General features: G+C 43.5%; 1 protein-coding gene across 1 annotated transcript in view; it reads right to left on the reverse strand.

Moving 5' to 3' along the window:
- EIF4ENIF1 (eukaryotic translation initiation factor 4E nuclear import factor 1) overlaps nt 1–23,420 on the reverse strand; it is a 52,164-nt gene that overhangs the window by 19,104 nt on the left and 9,640 nt on the right. Inside the window, exons 3-9 of the mRNA XM_044674366.1 lie at nt 16,449–16,522; nt 14,593–14,720; nt 13,083–13,360; nt 12,653–12,854; nt 8,328–8,506; nt 1,342–1,477; nt 909–1,088 (exon numbers count right to left, since the gene is read on the reverse strand). Coding sequence (XP_044530301.1) covers nt 909–1,088; nt 1,342–1,477; nt 8,328–8,506; nt 12,653–12,854; nt 13,083–13,360; nt 14,593–14,720; nt 16,449–16,522 — 1,177 coding nt within the window. The remainder of the gene's footprint in view (nt 1–908; nt 1,089–1,341; nt 1,478–8,327; nt 8,507–12,652; nt 12,855–13,082; nt 13,361–14,592; nt 14,721–16,448; nt 16,523–23,420) is intronic.

A 23,420-nucleotide genomic window follows, 5' to 3' on the forward strand; every position in this document is an offset into this window, starting at 1 on the left:
GGCACCCCCAAGGCAAGAGGCTCTGCCTCTCCCTATTGTCAAAAACACTAATGGAGAGGCAGCTGGGTAGCTCAGTGGATTGAGAGCCAAGCCTAGAGATGGGAGGTCCTGGGTTCAAATCCGGCCTCGGACACTTCCCAGCTGTGTGACCCTGGGCAAGTCACTTGACCCCCACTGCCCACCCTTACCTCTCTTCCACCAAGGAGCCAATACATGGAAGTTAAGGGTTAAAAAAACAACATTAATGGAGCAAGCCTCCTCACAAAAATCTCATCCTTAAGGGGAACAGAACAAGGGAGGCCAGTCTTGGATCCATTTTCCAAGATTTTAAAGAATCAGGACTAGGAATCACATGACAGCTTAGATTTGTCTTCGGAAGAGAAGGATGTGTTTTATATATGTTTAAATTCAAAATAGTCTCTCTGGCTCCAACTTCCACTGGCTATGGATGAGTCAATTGAGTCTCCAGTGCCATTTTTAGCTAGAGCTCTGCTCCTTCCTTAGCCCAGCCATGCCTGGTCTGTCCCTGGGGTTACATGCTTTCTTTCTTTTTTAACCTCTTACCTTCTGCCATAGAATCAACACTAAATATCAGTTCTAAGGGAGAAGAGAGATAAGAGCTAGGCAGTGGGAGTTAAGTGACTTGCCAGGGTCATCCAACTGGGAAGTGTCTGAGGCCAGAACCTGGGACCTCCTATCTCCAGGCCTAGCGTTCTATACACTAAGCCATCCAGCTGCTCCTTCAGGTTATTTCTGATTAAAACATTCCTCCCCTCTGCCTAAGGGCTATGTCACCATCTGTGTATTCCCCTGTGAAACCTAGCACAGTGCTTTGGGTGAAGGACAGCAGTAAGTCTCAGAAGTGGCATCCCTCCACCCAGGCCCTTCTCCCTTTCTAGGCCACTCACAGCTTTCTTTCAGCTTTTCCTTGTTGGCAGAAAGATTGGAGAGGAGGGGCTTTAGGTCCACTTTGGCCTTCTGAAGCATTTCTAGAATGTCCACCTTGTTTTCAGCATGGTCTTCTAATGGGATAGGAGCAAAGTAATTTCCTGAGTTCTGGCCTGGGGATAGAATTGCTTGTTCCAAACCTGGAAGAACAAAGATAAGGAGCCTGAATCAGCAGCAGAACAGAGACAGACACCAGTGTCTGTGGGTATGTGGGAGGGACAGTGGGTTTGAAGAGATGGAGAAGTTTGCTTCCAAATAAGGAAACAGCAACCCTCCCAGAAGCCCGAAGATAGGGTATGCAACTGAGCCCCAAAGCCCCACAAAGGTGCCACTGATGTCCAATCTCAAATGATGAAGGCTTATAGAAGAGCAGGGTCACACATGCCATGTTACCTGCAAGTCTCTCCAATTCCTCGTGCGGCGTTGACCCAAGGCTACTGGATCGACTTCCTGATCGACTGGGATTGGAAAACCACCTACTAAATCTGCTAGCAGAGACGGAACCTTCTCCTAGAACATCTTCTATCATCTAAACAAAAGAACAACACTTTTAAAGAACTGTCTTAATAAAGGAAGGAGTAGGATTGCTAGATTTAGATGAGAAAGGGACACTTACTTTTTTAATTCCCGCCAGAACTGAGGACTGCCTGGGAACATCTTTTGAATAACTTACTTTTCTTCCCCAGAAGCTGCCTCATTTCTGTGCAGCTCCCTCGTGGACACACTAAACCACCAACTTTCTAAGTTGTATGAAGTCTCCAGGTCATGCAATATTGATTTTTTTTTTTCCCATCCTCTGACCCATTGGGCAATCCATGCTCTAAACATTTATTCTGGTGAAGCCACTTAGGAACACCAGGACAAATACAAGGACAGAATATCCAGGTGCCAAACTACTGACACCCTTCAGGCAACCAACCTGTCCTGTGAAACTGGCTCTGATCCTAAGCGACAGAAACAGGCCCAGCCTGAAAGCAGGCCAACGAAGGTCATGACATCAAAGCTTTACATCTTCACCAGTTTAGGAGCCTAAAGATGGATGGATGGGAAGGCTAAATGCCTGCCATTCCAGTTAATTATTTTAAGCAGAACACCTTGATGCAAAGGTAACTTTGCACAAGGACTCATGGTGCCTCAAACACTCAGTCCTTGTTTAAATCAAGGTGGTTCAAATAAAGTATGGCAACAGATGAAAGCTGTTCCTTAGTAAAAAAAAAAAAAGTGTTCCCTCCTAATGAGGGCTTTCCAAGTTGACAAGGAAGAGGTAACAGCTGGGCAAACTAGAAACCAGCTTTGGGAGGAACAGATATTACACTGAGTACTGCAATCATCTCCAAATGAAAACCAAAGAAAAGGAGGAAAATGGAAGGAGCCACCTTTCAAACCAATGATTATGGGGAATACTCCTAATAGGGAAATATTAAAAAGTTTTTGTAGAAATGAGATAAATGTGGTCAGAACGACAAGAGAAGTCTTCAAACATCTCAGAGAGGTCTGACATCTACCCAACAAGAGGAATTTACAAACAGACTTCTAAGAAGGATTCCAACAGATAAATGGCCAAAGGCCATGAATGGCTCTTAGGACAAATGGTCAAGCCACATAAGAAAATGCTCCAAATCACTAGTAAGAGAAAACAAGTCTGAAGTTTCACCTCACACCCTAACAGGCCAAGATGACACAAGATAGAACTATTCAATGTGCAACAGTCTCTGGGAAAAAAGGAAAACAAAGATTTAACAAGGGAACTGTGAAGTGGTCCAATCATTCTGGAAATAAATTTGCAAAGTGAATAAAAGCACTAAGTTGTTCAGCCACTCTTAAGTCCAGCAATCTCATTACTGGGTCCACTGACCCAAGTAGGTCACTGAATAAAGGTCTCATTAGAAATTATTTCACTGAAGCAAGTTTTGGAGGATAGTAAAACAATAAACTAAATGGGTAGCATCAATTGGGTGGATGACTAGACAGATCCTGATATGTGATGGTCCTGGATTATCATACCATTACAAGTGACAAATATGAAGTCAGAAAAAACTTAGGGGCATTTACATGAACTGATGCAAAAGGAAGTAGGACATACAACAACATATTAAAAATATAAATAAAAGGAAAAGGAGGAGACTGCAAAATTTCAGATCAATACCATTTCAACTTCAATCAACTCTAGAAAGAGTAAAGGGGTCACATCACAACCATCCAATTGCTGCTAGGCAAGATGAAGAAATCCGTTTTCTTTCACTGTAGCCTTTGTCATGAGAGGGTAGGAAAGAGGGGGCTGGTATTGGGAAATGAAAGTGTTATAAAGAGGCCCCTTTTATTCCCCTTTCTCCTCTTCAGAAGAACAATTCAGATGTTTTCTAAAAGTTGGACACAAAACTATCTTGCATGCTGGTCACAAGTTAGTTCATGAGTTGCACTGAAGTTTCCAAACTAACCTTTAATATCCAATCTCCCTGGGAAACATGGCTAGAGGACCTAAATTAAATGCTGCTTTACTGAGGGCTAGTTTTTAACTAAAAAAAGAACCTCCCTCCCATGTTTGGCAGATTTTCACCCTTCATATGACTTAAGAGTAAACTGAACAGACAGTTGTTACTATAGTCAGTGACTAATCCATAAGGCTAGAAAATCCATCTTTAGCCCCTGGATTATGTAATCTCATTCCTCAAAAACTTGTGAATGTTCATTTCAGCCTTTTTTCCCCCCTATAAAGGGATGTATTCAACATCCACTATATTTTATATCTGTCCTCTTCTGTCTATTCTCGTTACTGACATTCTCACTTCTTCATCTTTTTAATCTTTCAATGGGACTATTGAAGGAGTTCCAAATGAATTTCCCTTTATTCAGTACCCCTTGTCTAATTTATCAAAGATAAATATATTAGTTTTATCAGGTATATTTCTGTACATTCATGTCAATATGCATATGTGCATCTATTTAATCACCATTGAAAGCTCAAAACAATTCAGATTTTTGCTTGTTTAGACCATTTTACTTAGAATTCTGACCTAGAGCCTCTTACCTTATAATTAAGATCTAACACTGAACTATATGCCACATTTCAGAAGTAAAGTTCTCCAAGAGTATCACAACTCCAGGATCTCAGTGGTCTCCAAGGATGATGGTGAAGGTAAGTAGGGTTGTAGTTGCCCACCCCAAATGCAGCAGTAGTCATTCTTAAAGCACTTCACTAATACTATCCCAATGGACTCTCCTAATACTTCTAAAAGGGCTAGTGTTAGAATCAATCTCATTGAGATGAGGAGGCTGAGGGGGGGTTTGGTGACTTGCCCAGATCACACAGCTAACAAGAATAAAGAAGATACTAGATGTCCACAGTATTTTAGGGCTGGTGATATGCTTTATGGATATTCTCATTTGATCCTCACAATACTCTTCCCAAGTTGGTGCTAGTAGTTCCCATTTTACAGAAAAGGAAACTGAGGCCCAGAAGGGCTACCAAATGACTTGCCCAGGGTCACACAGCTGTTGGTATGAGGTAGAATTTGAACTCTGGTCTACTTTACCCCAAGTCTAGCACTGAATATATCATCCAGCTACCAAGTACCCCCTAGGATCCAGTTGATTCTTTGGTCTCTTCATTGTTTTAATGAGCAGCATAATAATCAAAAGGGAAGGAGGAATCTATTTGGTTCCCTAAATAGATTCACTGACTAGACCACTTAACTGCCCTGAAGCAGGACCTCTCACCAAGAGGTTCACTCTTCTCAACTGGACCCATAACTGACCTATCACCCCTCAAACTTCAGTGAGGCCTCTGACCAGCAGGATACCATTACCCAAGAAACCCTACAGCCCAAGATGCAGAACAGAAAAGCAAGTTTCAGGTAAGTCCTGGAAAGCACCTGGCAGCAAAGCTTGTGCGCTCTCTTTCCTCAACCTCCACCCCACTCCCGACTCCTGCCACAACTCTATCCATGTTCCTGTCTTGTGGCACCCACAGAAGACTAACCCTCACTGGATCAGTGTCAGAAGATGTCCTGCTTCACATTTCAGAGTAGATGATACTGATAAATCAGTGAGGAATGATTCTTAGGATTTCACACTGTTTATTAAAAGGGGAGCACTTTTTTTTTTTTTAAACCCTTACCGTTTGTCTTAGAATCAACTGTGTATTAGTTCCAAGGCAGAGGAGTGGTAAGGGCTAGGCAATGGGGGTTAAGTAACTTGCCCAGGATCCCACAGCTGAGAAATGTCTGAGACCAGATTTGAACCCAGGACCACCTATCTCTAGGCCTGGCTTTCAAACCACTGATCCACCCAGCTGCCCTGGCAAGGCCCACTTCTTATAGCTAAGTTCTTCACTAGTTTATGGGAAACTAACACGTATTATTTCTTCTCTACTGTTTGCAGAATCATCTTTGAGATGTGATTAGTCCTCTTTCAGTTCCCCATATGCACACCTGGCCCTCTGTCTGAGGCTCTGATGCTAACATAGCTATTGTGGTCTATAAAGTCACTCCTCAAAAACCTCCCAAACAAATCAAAGCGTACTCTCAAGGCAGTCCTGTCAAGTCTTCCTCCCGGTCTGGGCAAGCATCGGATGGGAATATGTTTTCTGAGGAGTCGTCATGAGGCAGGAATGCCAAGATTAAGTTCCTTCCCCCCATCTGTAACAGCCTGTGCAGCCTCTTCTTCCAAGTCACAACAGGGAGGGAGAAGGAACCCTCATGAGATGGAAAAAGAAAGGAACCCTAAAAAGCCACGTGGGATCCATATCTAGGGAACAAAAGACAAGTAGCTACTCTTTTGAGGATAACTACGAAAGGACTGGGTTGTGTGACAGTTTTCAGTTTTAAGTAGTTTTATTTTAGCTACAATACAAGAAAATTGCTTTCACCTCCAGAAATTTTGTTTGAAAGTTGTTCTTCAAGTGGAAAAGGACTAGAAGATTGAAATAGACTCAGAAAGACTCTCTTCGATTTGGAGTGTCCTCTAATGATGTGGCCGACAATGCCTCTGGGTCTGAGAAAAGTGAGTGACTATGCTAGAAGGGCCCTTCTGCTCTCACCAAGGCTATACTCCTATAGGCTCAGCTAGGTATGCTATTCCACCAATGCTATACAATGGCCAAATGTCAGGCACTAGAAGAACCCTATGGAGGGGGGCGAGGGTTGTTTTTAGTGTAGGGAAAGAGAAACAAGGAACTGAGACAAGTGATTTTTGTGAAAAAACGAACAAAAAACCCTCCAAAAAAGAACTGATAAATGATACAAGCAGAAAAGTGATATAGATTGGCATTATGCATAAGCAATGAGTCTGATGGAAGCATGAGGCTCCCTGTTACTGGCCTGGCCATTCGTCTGGCTAACTGGCATTCAAGGTCCTCCCATAATTTAGTCTCATACCTCCTCCTTATAGCTCTTTAAGAGACTGCACATTTCATCTCAACTGGCCTGGTTCTCCATGGCCCTCATTTCCTGCCCAATGTCTTGTTCATATACCTGGAATCTGGCTGCTTGAATTCCTACCTTCGCATAGGTCTTGTGGCATCCTATGTAGGATGTATGTTATCCCTTCCACCTAACTCATAAGTGCCCTGGGGATAGGGACCCTGGTACCTAAGCCATGCTCATCTGAAAGGCCACCTGATTGTGAAGCTAGCCAACAATGCTCTTCTGAAGGTCCTGGGGCCGACCATATGGATGTGATCATCACCCCAAAGGACTAACTCAGATGTGCTGTACACAAGCACCCTCAAGATTAAATGAGGTGGATACCCACTGGCCATGGGAAGACTCAATAATTAAGGCAGCATTGTGCCCAGAGTACTAGGCTTGGAGTCAGGAAGGCCCAAGTTCAAATCCATCCTCAGACACTTGTGGGACTCTGGGCAATGTGAGGATCAAATTAGACCCCACCCATAAATCACTCTCTACATGCTGGAGATCACACCTGTGTCTAATAGAGTATTACTGTGCCAGAGAAAAGGATGACCAAAGTTACAGAGCATGGGAAGACCTACAGGAACTGTTGTGGCAAGCAGAACCAGAAAACATGTCCAATGACAGCCATAAATAGAAACGAAACAAAACTGATTCTAATGATCCAATTGAGCTTTAAAGAGGAAAAACAAAACTTGTGTCCCCTTTCTGGCAGAGGTGAGGTACTCTGGGTGCAGAGCACTGTCAGGGTCCGCTGGTTTCTTCCCCTTCTTTGTCCCTTTATTCTTTTTCAGGGAGAGAAGTGGGGAGGGAGTATTTGAAAATGAAGGTGAGGAAAAACAGAAAACAAACGCAAACCTTCCCTTCCCTTCTCTGCCTAAGGGGAGCTAACTCCCAAGTCTGTGCATTGCCTAGTCACCATTTTTCTTCCAGTCATGAGTCCTCATTGGAGATGTCTCAGCCCAACGTTGACATGGTTGTCTTTTCCCTGACCCTGTTGGCTCTAGGTAACTAGGTTCAGGGACAGTTTCTAGTTAAATCACCTGATTGATGTATATCTGGGACCACAGGCCAGCCAGGGTAGCCCCAGAATGTACCTGCCTCAGGAAGCATTGACTAGAGTAACAAAACATAAAGATGTTTTTGCAAATAGACACCAGCCAATGAATAGGTGAGAGATGGAGCTGATCCCCTGAATATGCTCATGACTGCAGCACTCCATTCCTTCCTTTTCCCTAGCAGAGGGTGAGGGTTCAGATGTTAAGAGGCAAGTACCCAGGGAATCCATACTCCTTTTTCCAATGGATGTTCTTGGAGCCACAACCCCCCAAACCCCCCAAACTAGGCTCCTTGGATCCTTAGATTATCATCCAGGTCAACAGGATTCTCTCTCGCCTTGGGCTAGAACAAACTATCCACCTACAGAAGGTCTGATTCCAACCACAAACCACTCCATTCAAAAACAATCCAAACAGGCCTGGTCTGACAGCACTGAAAACTTCTAGTCTATTGCTTGCATATGTCTCACGGTAAGCATAAATGCTTCAAAAGACCAAATGAAGCAAGAGCAGAACCAAAAGAAAAAGCATAACAGAAGTGTGGGTGAGGCCAGGGGGGAGGGGGGGGGGGAGGGCATCCTCCAAATGCTAGCCCAGCGCTTCCCAAAAGGGCTGGCCCTGGAAGCATCCCAGAGGGGCTTGTAAATGTTGGGGGAGGGGGAGGGCTGGGCCAATGAGAGTTAAGCCGAAGGCCCTCCACATGATTCTCGCAGGATAGAATTTCAATGGCACAAACATCCCCAGGGTACCCCTTACTGGCAAGCATGCAGAACATCAGGGCTCCAAGGAAGATGGTTTGGGAAACGCCGCACCAGACAGACCACATCCATATTATCAAAAACATATTTCACAAGGGCTCAAAGAGAATGCGTTACCACATGGCTGCAGCCACGTGTGTTGGTTCACTCACCGAGGCCAGGCCTGGCACCTTATCAAGGTTAAAGAACTCATTAAAATCAAATTCTCCTGGCGACTGTTCAGGCAGCACTGCTTCCCTGGGCACTTCCTGATCTGCAGCGGGCTCGTGGGCAAGAATGACCTCCACTTCATCCTCTTCTGCAACGCCTCCATTGTATTCTGAAACTATTCCTTAAGGCAAAACCACGAGGACAAGAATCAGATCTAATCACTGTTGTGCAGCTTACTCAACATTCACAGCTTTGGTACTACTGCACAAGGAGCAACAGGTCCATGGACGGCCCTTAGAGTCTAAAGCTTTAGGCCCTGGCCGGCCCTCCAGCAGTTGTGGCTCATCTCCCCTCGGGCCAGCCCAGGGCCCTATTCCCATCTGCCCCCAGGGTGGTCATCATTTACAAAGCAGTTGGAAAGCAGACTTGGCCGTGCCTTCTCTCTCTACACTACCAGAAAACGTGAATTCAAGATTTAGCATCCTTTGGACTCCCGGCCAAAGATGGCACATGGGTCAATTTCCAGTATTTCTCACCTATGCACATTTAAGCAAGAATTCGAAGAAGTCAGAACTGTAATCTTTGGACTTCATTATAAACGGGCATGTAAAGACATAAGCCACAGATCACGTCACCTTTAAGTCATTGCAAGACCTAGCACTACCATCTCTACAAAGAAGACTGAATAGCTGGGAAAAATCCCCTTACTGTATTTTCTAGACGTCACTACCTACTCGCTAACCTGATTATAAAGAGTTAAGAATTATCCCTCCAAGCTATTAAAACATGGAAGGCTGCCTTCCCTAGCCAGGACAGTCTTTGGACATTTGACCCCAGAGGCTTTGGGGAGCCAGGGAGAACACTGACCCATCACTTCCAAATGAATCCACTCTATTTACAATTCGGCATCATTAGTGCACGAATATAATAGTCGCTTGGAAACAAGTCCTCAGGCCCTGGTTAAGATGGACCATGATCCCCTTTGCCATATCTGCCAGGCACAAAGGGACATGGGCCTCCCCATCACAAGACAGCACCACAGGAAGTTCAAGTTGCCTTCTTCCCCAGACAGGTTCAAACCCTGACCAACTGGATGAACTCTTTGGCCCCACCATCAACAATGCAGATTTTATCCACTTGCAAAAATAAAAAAGCAGCTCACATTTCTCTAGCATGTTGCACTGTACAAAGTACTTTCCTCAACAATCACTGGCCTAGGCATAAGCATTATGCTCATCTCCCTGGGAGTACGGCAGGCAGCCTGGGGTCAAGTGCTTCTCCACAAAGCCCTGGGGGAGAGGGAGAGGAAACACCAGCCCCCTTTTGGGCACAGAGTGTGAGAATAACTTGCCCAGGGTCCCAGAGCTCATCAGAAAGGCCAAGTATACCCCATTCCCCCATTCATTCTCTTAAGTCAAAAGAGTCGCTGAACAGAGGCAGGATAGCTAAAATCTGAGAGCCTAAATCCTGTGTTCCTCCTGCCATCAGGCCTGTCCCATCTTATTTTAACTGTTTCCCCGAAATAATGATTTCATAGGGCCAGGGAGGACTGACAGAAGTAGATAGGCAGGCAGATGGGGGCAAGGCAGGCAATGTCAGGGTTAGGAGACATTCCCAGTGAGCAGGGCTGTGTTGTATTTATGTTATGGAGGAGGGGGCCCACCCCTTCATCCCTTTGTACAGTGGAGGGGGTGAAAACAGAAGTCAAGAAAGAAACTTGGTTGCCTTTTAGTTACTTAAGAAAAAGATAATGGCCTCAAAATAGTAGCAATTAGTCTAACTAGTGGTGTTTTTTTTGGTCTACACCTTCTCTTCTTTTATGAGACAGCGAGACTGATGATTTTACAGCCTTTGTTGTTATTACAACCTGCTGCTTAAAACAAAAAAACTTTTCAGAAAAGTCTGTGTGTGTGATTTCTGGCCCAGCTTGATCTCGCCTAGAAAGCAGCCTTGGTGTGAAGCCCAACCATATGTAAGAGTCATCTGTTCTGAGAGGACAAATATAAACCCAGGAAGCAGTCAGAATTTCCATCATTGGAGATTTACCCTAGGATGGACTGTGAAGGCCACAGACCAATATGGAAATGGTTACTGGTCACGACAAAGATGGACAGTCTCACCTCCAATAGATGCTGGACAGTTTGGTCTAATGACTCCTGTCTTTAACGTTTTAACTATTAGGTGAAGCACAGACAATTAAGAAAAAAGTCTCCAACTCATTGGAAGATTAAACTGCAATTCACTGGTGGTTTCCCCTTTCCAAACATTGCTGCAATGGTCTGAGAACAAGAAGAGCACGTGGCAAAGTCTTATTTTAGTAGACTAGAGCTTCTCAAGTTTGCCTAGAAATAATTAGTAATCAATGAAGGAGAAAAGATTCAAGCATTTGTTGGTAGAGAATACTGCTATTAAGGACACAAAAAAGGTTGAGTCACCCTTTCCCCCAAAGTTATTGCTGACCACCTTTTCTCTAGCCACCCAATGTTATTAGATTATCTTTATCCAAATTCCATTAGGTACCTATCATCAACCAAATAGTAGAACAGCACAACACACTAACGTATAGAAAAAAGCTAATTATTCAGCCTGGAACATGTGGGGGGCAAAAGAAGTGTGGGCATTGGGAGAAGATTCTTATGTTCTCCTGAGAATCAGGCAAGATTTAGAAGAGGGGAAGGAGATTTTAAAGAGGATTTGTGCATGTGAGACTGTCAGAGGTTGAGTAACTGAGCTGTGAACAACTAAGGGAAGGGAGAAACAAGTGCTAGCCAATTCCCCTTTCCCAAGAAGGGAGAAAAGTAAGGAGGGTGGCAGAGGTCAGCCCATTTCCCACACCTAGTTGTTTGGCTACAGTTTTGAAGGAATGGGGTAGAGTAGGCCTCAGGGCAGATGAGAAAAAACCAGGGGCATTAACTAGGCAGCAACAGCAACTTGTCTGTATGGACTAGACATTCAAGCCTTGGGTGGGTGTTCATCATCTGGAGGAGGCCCATACGGTAAACCTTTCAGCTGCTTAAGAAGAACATGTGCTAGTTCAGCAGTCATACTGTCAACATGCAGACCTTGGTTCTTGTCTCAGCAGGCAAGGCAGGCTACAGCCCCCTCTCCTCAACTGGAGCCCAAGTTTCTTTCACTGTAAATTAGGGGATCAGACATCTTTGTGGAGCCTTCCAGGCTTCTCAATCTGTTCTAAGGTCCTTTAAAATTCTGAAACATCAGGGGGTTCCAAAGAGACTACATTGAAGCTGTATAATTAGGGTCCAAAAATATTAAAATCAAGTAAAGAGCACTAGGAGACCCAGGCTTCCTTCCTCTACGTGGCAGAATAGGGAGCATCAGTAGTGTGACAAAGGGGCTCTTTCTTACAGTGTCCAGAAGTCAACTTAATATAAAAATGCAGGAGAGCATCGGATCAAAGACACCCTAAGTGCTAAGATACAGATGGCACAGCAATCTTGGAGCTGACAAGATCAACCCAGGAAATAAGAAGTAGCAGAATGGTCTGCTTCTTCCCTAAAGAAATCCTGGTCTTTGATTCAAAGTCTCATCTCTCATTCAGTGTTAAGACTTGATGAAGTTTTCGGAATGCTATAAAATGAGGAATGGATTCATGGACAGTGAAAAGAACACCCACCCCATCTCCCCAAGGGGTGGGAAGCTCCAGCTATCATTTCTTTTCCCAATATTTATACATATTTCCACATCACTGATGATTCCTACTTTGACCATGGATACCTGCCAGAAATGTTACAGGAGGGATTCCTTTCAAGTGTGGGTTAGACAACTTAGACCGACGTCTCTGCTATGTGGTCTATGATTGAATAGCAGAGCCTCTGAAGTGGGTCATCTAGCCTGCCACCATTTTTCACAAGGGGCAGTAAAGGCTCAGAGTGAGGGTCTATTTACCAAGATCACCCATGGTGGAAGCACTTAGACCTCCTGACTCTCCAATGGGAGTGCCCTTTGGCCAACAGAGGAAGGTCATACTGTTGGCTGGAGATAGAGAGTGGTTCCAAAGAAACTACCACCACAGAGTTCTAACATAGTCCTATCAGCTCACCTGGGGGACAGGCACCTTGTTAGCTAATTTCTGAAATGGTACTGAATGGATTTTCCAAAATCTGAATGTTCCCTTTCCCATCCTCAAGCCCTTGTTCAGGAGAAGTAAGGCCAAGGCCCCCTGAGTTCCCTTCACTAAACGAGGAGCTTTGAGAGTCTTAAGATCTCCCAGCTTTTCTTTTATTGACAGCACTTTAAGGCTTACGATACATACGTGTGGTGAGGGAGTCAATCTGAGCTTCCCTGCACCTCTGACAAGGGAACTGACCTTCCTTCACAGACATGGCACGTCGCCGCGTTCTTTTTCTCCCTTTATGGTCTTCTTCCAGAATTTTGTCATCAAAGCCAGTGAGCTCAATGGTTTCAGACTGACTTGTGGGTCCAGCTGAAAACCACTCTGGCTCTTCTTCTGTATAGGAATCATTTCTTCTGCGCTCCCCAAAGACACGTTTGCTGTCACCGAACTCTCTCTAAAAAGCAGAGAAGAGAACTAAGCCATTACACAGTGACCAAACAAGATAAATGCCTACATCAGGGTAAAAGATTGATTCCCTCTCTCCCTTCCAGTCTCCCCAGCCCAGGTCCATGTCCAAAGTAGTTTCAGACCCCAAGATTGCAGCAGGAGGCCAGAATTAAATAGCGAGTGATCCCTAGGCACCTAGAGCATGCTAAGGACTGGATGAGATGAAAAAACACACCCGGAAACGCTTGTCCTTATAGTCTCTCTCCCGGTCTCTTGAGTCTCTACAGTCCCTCAAATCTTTGTCCCCACTACGGTGGTCTTTGTAAGAGATGATCCTCCCACTGCCGATCCTACGGCCTCCAATCATTCGAACACCATCATTGTCCTTTTCCAATGGGCTCCCTGATCTGCGGGAGCTGACAGAGGTTGTGACATGACAGCCGCCTCCAAAACTGCGTCTCTGGGGACTTAGAACAACGTCTAAATCATCTTCTTTGACCCGCTCTCTTGGATCTGTAAAAAAGAGGAAAAAAAAGCCAACAGTGTGACCTTCCTCTCTTGGCCAAGGGCACTCTCTGTGGTACTTTTTACAGAGGGAAGTCAAAAAAGTTGAGACATGTGTACCACCCATTTTAAATAAAAAAGATGGCACAGGCTCTGCTTTTCTTTTCAAGAATATAATTTAGAAAAATGATTTGTTTTCATCATTAGTCTCCACAAAACAATTAACAAAGAGACAAACAAACATGGTAGAATTGTTAAGGCTCAAACCACCAGTTCTAGCCTCTTTGGTGTCTACTTTTGCTGACAGATATTTGCTTCAGTTAGCTAAGGAAAGAAAGCCTCTCTGTTGCACCCAGGGCACTAACAAATTCTTTTTTTAAAGATGGCATTGCCTTAAACACCTCTTTTCTAGCTTAGAAGAAGCAAGAATTTGGGACAAGACTTTGAAGGCCTGTCTCCTGTCAAGCAAACCTAAATCTTTCATTAACATCATCTACTCTGAGCATTGTGGAATGTTCAGAAAGCAGACTCAATTCATTTAATAGAGTTTTAATGTAGGTGGAAGACACCTTTGCCAAATTTCAAGTTCCATGTTGTAGATTTTACTTCAAGTTACATACTACATTCATCTCTCATTTATCCACATCAAAGAAGAGCATCACTAATAGCAGGAAACCAAAGGTCCAGACTGGCTTGTTTAGTTGGATTGGGGCCAGGGCCTGATTCCCTACAACTCCTCCTTCCTCCTCCTCCTCCTCCTCTTCCTCTTCCTCCAGGACTGAAGCTTGAACCAAGCCAAGCTTGGCCTCCAAGTTGCAGGAATGATTCACATAGAACTAACTGGACAGGCTGGTTTCCCAAATCAGAGAAAGGAAAGCCTGGAGGTCATAACCTTGCCAGGGATCCTGTTCATTGATTTCAGGGGGTCTGCAAACCTAGATGAGGAAAACAGTTCCATCTTGATTTTTATTAACTTCAAATGAACTTGGGCCTTTACTCCAATTATTCTCATCAACATAACCCTGGAGAAGGAAGGGGTTTGAAGGCTTCCCAAGGCTTTCAGTAAAGGGCTTCCTAAGCCAAAAAAGGTGAGGATTCCCTATTTTAAAGAAATACCAGGTGGAAAGAAGTCTCCAACTGTAATCCTCTAAAGGGATCTGGGGTTGCAAGGAGGCTACTTCAGAACATGGCATTGTCCCTGAGTGAGGCCCCTGGCCACTACTTGGCCAACAGCCTCTTACCTGCTGTCCTTCGCATCAGAGGAGGTCGCTCTAAGTCCAGCTCTTTCTTAAAGCTTTCTACTGGAGAACTTCGCCCTGAGCTTGGGTAAAGAGATGCATGCCACTTCTCAGGATCCCAGACGCCATCGCTACAGACCAAGGGAAAACATAAGAGTCACCCACTAAGTAAAGTGCCTGTGAACCCTCTACCAAACAAGCTGATCCACACTGACCTTATTAGCCTTTGTCTATAAACCAGTTTAAGTGAATCTGAGAACAGGAGAGGACAGTGAAAGGAACACTGGCATCTTGGGGCCCTGTGGCCTTGACCCACCCTCCCCTAATACACAAAACATGCCAGATGATGGTTGGCCCAGTAGTTTGGCTTTGCTGTCATCGACATTTCACTGATGTTCCTCTTACCAGTTCTTTCAAGTTCTTGGCCATCTTGTCCCTAGCCAGAGCAACCCAAAAAAGAATTCCCCTCCCACCCCAAAAGCCTCCCCTTCCTCCAAAGGCCACAATCAAATCCCATAGTCAGGCTAATATCTAAGTCATCTGTGATTTGTCTGCTCAGGCATTCCTTCCTCTGACACTGAGAGTGCATCTTTACTAAGTAGGTTGTGAAAAAAAAAAATCACACCCCATCCAACCCCTGTGGGTCACTCTGATAATAAGCAACAGTTCACATCCTAGTTTAAAGTTTCATTGCAGCCCAGGATAAAGAAAAGGCCATGCCACTACATTAAAAGCCCTGATGGACTCTTTAAAGCAGAATGGGCTTCCAACAGGTCCAGTGACAGACTGACAATAGTAAGAAAGGCATCAGTACAAATGGCTAGCACTTTCAAAATATTTTACAAAGATTATTTTGTTTTATTTTGACAACCTTTGGAGAAAGGTGCTATTATCCCCATTTTACAGATGAGGAAATTAAGGCTGAAAGAAATTTATTAACTTGGCCAAATAATAAGTAGCTGAGACTGGATTTGAACTCAAAGTCTCCCTAACTTCAAGTCCAGCACTCTCTCTCCTAGGCAGCTCCTAGCTGCTCAAGTTTAAATCTGGAGAGACAAACTACCTAATACTCAACTTCAGAAGCTGGATTTGGTACAAAGTGGAAAAATGAAGGTTTTCACTGGAGTCTGCTTGTCTATCAGTGATGAAGAGAAAAGTGGTTTAGACCGTAGGCAAGCAGCCACTGAAAGAAAGCAAGGTGTTATTCCTCAGTTCTGTTCTTAATGATGAAGACAAGGGAGTGACTTACTGCCAATAGAGGGAGGTGTAGGGATACAGTATTTGTGTATGAAAACCTAAAATAGAGGGCGGTGTTTGAATGGCTCACGTTAGACACAGGGGTAGATAAAAAGTTGTCACAAAGCTGGTAAGAAAGAGAAATGAAGAGAGTGACAGAGACAAGCAGACACAGGCAGATAGAAGAGATTCTCTCTGAGAAACAAATGGACAACTAAGGAAGTTGCAGATTTAATATTCATTTTTAAAAATTACAAAGATCAGGGGGCAGCTGAGTAGCTCAGTGGATTGAGAGTCAGGCCTAGAGACAGGAGGTCCTGGGTTCAAATCCGGCCTCAGACACTTCCCAGCTGTGTGACCCTGGGCAAGTCACTTGACCCCCATTGCCCATCCTTGCCAATCTTCCACCTATGAGCCAATACACAGAAGTTAAGGGTTTAAAAACAAAACAATAAATAAATAGGTCTTTAAAAAAAAATTACAAAGATCTCTCTTATGGTGAACAGAATATAGAGTCTCAATACAGAAAACCCTCCCTTTGCCCCAAGATGGAAATATAAAGTTACTGCTAAATTGACAATTACAACAGAAAAATATCTGTGACATTAAAATGGCAAACATACCTGTCATATTTCTCAGAAAGGCACGAAGGCCTCTGTTTAGAGTGAGGGCGTTCTTTAATGTCCAAAAGTTCCTCCTGAAAAAAAGAATTAAAATTTGTTGCTCTGAACTATGTTTATGAAGACACAGATAACCAGAAAATTCATCTAGTTATAGTTGCATCATTCCCAAATGTTACCCTTACATATATTTAAATGTAACTGATGAGACAGTACAAATGGCATGAGAAGAGAAATAAGCTGACTCCCAGAAGGGCCAATCCGTTTCTGATGAACATGCCCATGCCTCCTCCTCTCTGGAGGGCAAAGATCATCTTTCAGTGACACAGAAACTATTAATGGCAAGGAAGCTCCACCACCAAAAAAAGATGCCAACTAATACAATTTAAAAGTAGCACCATTTAAAGAAATATTTTTAATGAAGTAGCAGAATGTAAGAGAACAATTTTGTTTGCTAGTTAATGCTATGTCATCAACAAAGACTTTTTAAAAGAGTAGATACATTTGAAGGTACCCTACAATTAAAAGGAAAAAAAAAAGAGACCAAACCCCACTGAGAACCTCTCCCTAGTGGCAACCCATTGCCCCATACCAAAAGTACCTAAATTTTATTTCAAGAAAGGGGGTACAAGATTCCCACTGAGGAGCACTGCCATCAATCACATCTGAGGTGTGGAAAACACTCAGGATGTTGCCATATTGTTGGGATGTAGAATGCCAAGCCTGGTCTATAATCTCAGTCCTTTAAGTCTGATGTTTCTGTTGACTACACTACAAAATCAGCCCACACTGAATGGATGAGAACACCTGACTGGTGGTACAATCAAAGCAGGGGATGATTGTTCAATGAGCTTATTTAGCCTGAGACCCAAGACCTCATTTCATTGGAGAACTAAGTCAAGGCTCCATCTCTCCTCTAAGGATATCTCTAGCTCTTCCCAAAGTCAGTAGCCAAGGGTCGTCATTTCTACCCTCTGCACACTTTGAAGGCACCCTTCCCTTCCCCATTCATGACAGCTAACCTGAACCAGCAATGGCCTACTTCTAGGCTCCGTGAGTCCCTTTTCAAGAGAGCTTCTGCATGACTGGCAAAGTCAAGCCCAAGTGTCCTGCTCAATAAGCTTTGGTGGCTCCCCACAGCAGGCAGGATAAAATCCAAGCTCTCACTGTAGGCAATGAAAGCCCTTCCTTGGCCAGCCCACCCCCCCATTGACAACATCTCAGCCACCCTCTTTGGTCTTTCAGAGGTCATCCCTCCACCTTAAGAAAGTTAATTTTTGGAGTATATCTTTTCTCTTTTCTCCCTGTGTATATACAGACAGCAGAATTTAAACTCCTTGAGAACAGGGCCTGTTAGGCTTTTGTCCAGGTATTTCCAGATTCTAGTCCAGGAGCTGGTGGCATCCACTGGCTATTTAAGAAATGCTGATTGATTATGACCCAAGAGGAGTATCAAGAGGCTCTCCAGGGGTCTGAAGGGGAACCAAAAGGCTAAATTATCTGCTCATCTCAGGAGGTTGCACTTTGAGATCTTAAGAAAAGTTTAAGCAGATTCAACCTAGAAAACCTTATAAAAACAAGGGAAGAGAACAACATGTTTCTAATGTCGTGTGCCCAGCACTATGCCATTTATGACTCCATAATCCTTGCCATCATGACTAATTTTGCCAAGTCAACTGTTTGTAATCCATTTGGCTTACTAAACAAAAGAGATCTACTCTAGGCACCCCAGATCTCATATAGGCAGGACAAGTGTGATCCTGGCCCCAGCCATCACTAACTGGATACACCTGGGCAAGTCGAGCATGCTGCTACCACATCCTTCCCCCTCTGCTCCCCCATCCCCATAGTTGCCTACTCTGGGAAAAAAGGAATTGGTCCCTTGTGATCCAAGTTCCTTCCCAGAACTCAGGTTTCAAGAGTCTTCAGAAATATCCTATTAATAATTCCAGTTTACAGACCAGTGAAGTGGGCACAGTGAGCAAAGAGTTTGAAGAAACTCCAGCTGCTTAGGGATGTTGGGGAAGGTCAAGACCAAGCTCAGAAGCCCTCAAGTCCAGTCCAACATTTTTCAAATCACACAATCTAGATGGTTACATGATAACAGGCTGATTCCCAAAGGCCTGAAAGACAACACAACTTACAGAGCAACCTTCAAGCAAGACCACACTTTATAGGCAAGAAGAGCTTCCATGTCTCATTGAGTAAATGATGTTCCCTTGGTGGTGACTAAAGTTCCTGCTGACAAAAACATGACCCAAATCCTCTTTGGAGGAAAATGAAAGGAGTCAACTCTGTTCCATTTCACAGATAGCTGTGAGCAACATTATTTTATCTAAGGAAAACGAAACATTCTAATTTTAGTTTGTTAATGCCCACCAGACCCAGGCACAGAAAAAAATTTCAAATTAGTAAAAGTGTTTCTTTACCTTTCTATTATTCTGAAGTGAGTAGTGTTAGTGCCATTTGCTGATTTGTGAATGGAGATTACAAGCCTCTCCACCATACATCATATGAGACATACCAGAGAGGGGCAATCAAGCACTAGGAAAATGTCAGCTAAGGTTTGCAAGACACTGATGAAAACTCACTTGAGTCTTCCAACAAACCTGAGAGGTTGTTACTATATACCAATTGGCAGACAAAGAAACAGAGGCTTAGAGAGGATAGGTGCCTTGGGTGTCAGAGGGTCTGATTAAGAATGAGGATCCCAATAATTAGAGAAATGCAAATCAAAACAACTCTAAGGTACCACCTCACACCTAGCAGACTGGCCAATATGGCACCAAAGGAAAGTAATAAATGTTGGAGAGGATGTGACAAAATGGGGACACTGATGCATTACTGATGGAGTTGTGAACTGATCCAACCATTCTGGAAGGCAATTTGGAATTATGCCCAAAGAGCTTTAAATGACTATCTGCCCTTTAATCCAGTCATACCACCGCTGGATTTGTACCCCAAAGAGATAAGATAAGAAAAAGACTTGTACAAAAATTTTCATAGCTGCACTCTTTGTGGTGGCAAAAAATTGGAAAATGAAGGGATGCCCTTCAATTGGGGAATGGATGAACAAATTGTGGTATTTGTTGGTGATGAAATACTATTGTGCTCAAAGGAATAAAGAATTGGAGGAATTCCATGTGAACTGGAACGACCTCCAGGCACTGATGCAGAGAGAAAAGAGTCGAATCAGGAGGACATTGTACACAGAGACTGATTACACTGTGGTACAATTGAATGTAATGGACTTCTCTACTAGCAGCAATGCAAGGATCCAGGACAATCTTGAGGGACTTATGAGAAATAAGCTATCCACATGCAGAGAAAGAACTGTGGGAGTAGAAACACAGAAGACAAACATTTGCTTGATCACACAGTTTGATGGGGATATGACTGGGGATGTAGACTCTAAATGATCAATCTAATGCAAATATTAATAGCATGGAAAATAGGTCTTGATCAATGACACATGTAAAACAGTGGAATTGCATGCTGGCTATGGAAGGGGGAAGGGAAGGAAAAGAATATGAATCATGTAACCATGAGAAAACACCCCAAACTAAATAATTAAGTAATTTTTAAAAAGAAAGAATGAATGAGGATCCCAGCCAGCTGGAGGTTTTGGGGACTGCTCTCCTGTGCCATCCACCTCACTGGGGCCCTGTGGCATTCATGAAGACTCTTCAAAAAACTAGAGCAGGGGTCAGCATCGTATGGCTCTCGAGCCATATCTGGCTCCACCTCCCAACTGGCCAGTCGGGGCAGAGCCCCAGGACATGCCCCAGGGGGCCCTTCAGCCCCGGTCCCATATTCCAGCACCTTCTACCTCCATCCTCTTCCTTCCGAAGGCGTTTATGGCTTTCACGGACAAAAAGGTTACTGACTGTTGAGGTAGAACAGGGGTGGGCAACCTTTTTGGCCGTGAGAGCCATAAACATCACATTTTTTAAAATGTAATTTCGTGAGAGCCATACAGTGCTCACAGTGCGCGCTCCTGTAACAGTGCCTGAAAAAAAAATGGACTTTATGGTTCCTGCAGAAAGAGCCACATCTGGCCCTCAAAAGAGCCAGATATGGCTCGAGAGCCATCCGTTGCTGACCCCTGAGCTAGAGGAACGAATAATGTGGCCTAAAGTCTCTGACCAAACATGCCCTGGTTCGACCCTAGAGAGGTTTGGTGGGGGTGAAATGGAGGCACTATCTGGCATCTGATTCTTGGGAAGGATCCTAAGAATAGCATAAAGAACTGCAGGATAGGAGTGACCAATGAGGGGGGAAAAAAATCAACTGAGGCTCACTCTGTAAGGCAAGATACAATATCTGTAAAGTTACACTTTAGAAGTTCTCTTGGAGGAAGAATTCAACCCACCCAGTTGTATCCTAATTCCTAGTTGAGATCAAGAGTGCTTTAGTTGGGGGCATAATAACACTCCTCACGCCACTTTCATCTCTAAACAGGAGGGCTACTCTTTGTCCTGAAGTTCTCCAGTCAAGACACATCTCTGGAGCTTTTGAAAACCAGTGCCAGAGAAGCACACTGGAGATGGAAAAGTTTTCTTAGTACCCAATCATGGCAATGGGAGCAATCATGAAAAGGTGCCAAAGATACCGCAGAAAAGGGCCTCTCTATTCACGAAGATTTAGGAATGCACATATACCAACTAATGGACATGCCTGTTATGCACAACCTAAGGTTACCACTGTACTTTATTAAGTAACGAGTGTCATGGCTGGACCTGTGCTCTAGAAAAATCACTTGGGAGTTATTTCATTTTTGATATATATCTTCTTCCTCAACATGACTAAGATGGAAACATGTTTTGATTTCACACACATGTAAGTCCAGTGTCTCCCTATCACCTTCAGGATGATAAAATACAAAATCTTTTGATGTCCAAAATCTTATAAAATTTAGCAGCACCACCCAAGGCTTCCTACACTGTATCCCTCCTCCCCCATTGATATTAGCCTCCTGGCTGTTTCCTGATTCCTGATATATTCTCTGGCTGTCCCCCATGCCTGGAATGCTTCCCTCCTCATCTCTGACTTCTGGTTTCCTTCAAGTCCTAGCTTCAATAGGAAATCTTTGGTGATCTCTCTTAATTCCAGGGCTTTTCTCCTGATGATTATTTCCAGAGTTTATCCTGTCTATGGCTCCTCTGTCCACTGCTGTTTGCATGCTGTCTCCCCCTTTAGACAAGGAGTTCCTCAAGGGCAGAGACTATCTTTTGCATCTCTCTGTATTCTCAGCAAAGCCTTTGGCACAAAGGGCTTAATAAATATTTACTAAGGTGTCTTCAAAAAACTGAACCCAAATAGTGAACATTAGATGCCCTTTCTGGAATTCCTTAACAAAACTCTCACTAGAGGATAAATGAGATTCTTCTATTTGCTTAATAACTACAAACCTGAAGAACAATGCCAACAGCTCATTTTTTAAAAGTCTTTTAAAACCATTCACAAAGGGGGCAACTGGGTGGCTCAGTAGATGGAGAGCCAGACCTAGAGAGGGGAGGTTCTAGGTTCAAATCTGGTCTCAGACACTTCCTAGCTGTGTGACCCTGGGCAAGTCATTTAACCCCCATTGCCTAGCCCTTACCACTTTTCTGCCTTTGAGCCAATACACAGTATTGACTCCAAGATGAAAGGTGAGGGCTTAAAACAACAACAACAACAACAACAACAACAACAACAACAACAACAACAACAACAACAACAACAACAACAACAAAAACCCAACCATTCATAAAGCACTTTCCTCACAACCACTTCAAAGAGAATCAAGAAAGCTAGATTGTCCATAGACTAGTTCTCCAAACTGTATTAGAATACAACATTCTGCTAAGAGAAATATAGGTGGGCAAACCTGTAGGCTTCTAGAGGAGGCCACCAGCCACCTTTTAGTAAAGGCTTTTCATATGTTGTGCATGACTTCACATGTATAATCAATACAATATTGCTTGTCTTCTCAAGGGGTGGAGAGGGACAGAAGGGAATGGACACAACATTTTTTAAAACAAATGTTACAAATCATAAAAAAAATTTTTTTAAAACCCTTAACTTCTGTGTATTGGCTCCTAAGTGGAAAAGTGGTAAGGGTGGGCAATGGGGGTCAAGTGACTTGCCCAGGGTCACACAGCTGGGAAGTGTCTGAGGCCGGTTTTGAACCCAGGACCTCCTGTCTCTAGGCCTGACTCTCAATCCACTGAGCTACCCAGCTGCCCCATCATAAAGACTTTTAAATCAATTCACTCAGCTGATGATGAGAAGAGATTCACATGGATGGCGGATAAGGTAATTTCCAAAAGTGATTTTTTTGCAAAGAAATGTGAATGCTTTTGGGAGTAAATAGTATATAAATATAAAAAATAAATAAAAATAGTAGATAAATAAGTTTCAGCTTATTAAGGTTCACAAAATTCTCTATAAACTAATTTGATTTTTCCAGAAACCAAGTGAAGTATGTAGTACCAGAATTATCTACATGTAACAAATGAAGAAATAAAAACAGAAGTGACTTAACAGGGGTTACAGAGCCAAGTGTCAGAGGCAGGAGTAAAACCAGGTCTCTCCTACCTCCCAAAGGCCAACATCTGCCCCACACCAAGACTGCCTCTTTAAGACAAATTCACAGACCATTTAAAAAATGAGATAATATGCATTATAGCTACTAATTCTGAAGTTCTAGACTCTTTTTAGAACAGAGCTGAAAGAAACTTTAGAGATTATCCATTCCAATCTTCTCATGCCTACTGTGAAAAAAATTAAGTTCTCCAGAAAGGCACTGTTTGGCCTAGGTTCAAGTGGCTAGTAAGTGGCTACTCTAGTCAAATGCTCTCCCTATGTGACTGACAATGCAGTTTTTGCTTTAAAGGTCTGAACCCCATTCCTGCAATGAACTCCTATCTCAGAAACCCTGACTTTCCTAAAAAGCTCAGTTTTAAATAGACAACAGATTACTTGAAACTAAAA

The sequence above is a fragment of the Gracilinanus agilis genome, chromosome 1 (assembly GCF_016433145.1).
Source record: "Gracilinanus agilis isolate LMUSP501 chromosome 1, AgileGrace, whole genome shotgun sequence".
NCBI lineage: Eukaryota > Metazoa > Chordata > Mammalia > Didelphimorphia > Didelphidae > Gracilinanus > Gracilinanus agilis.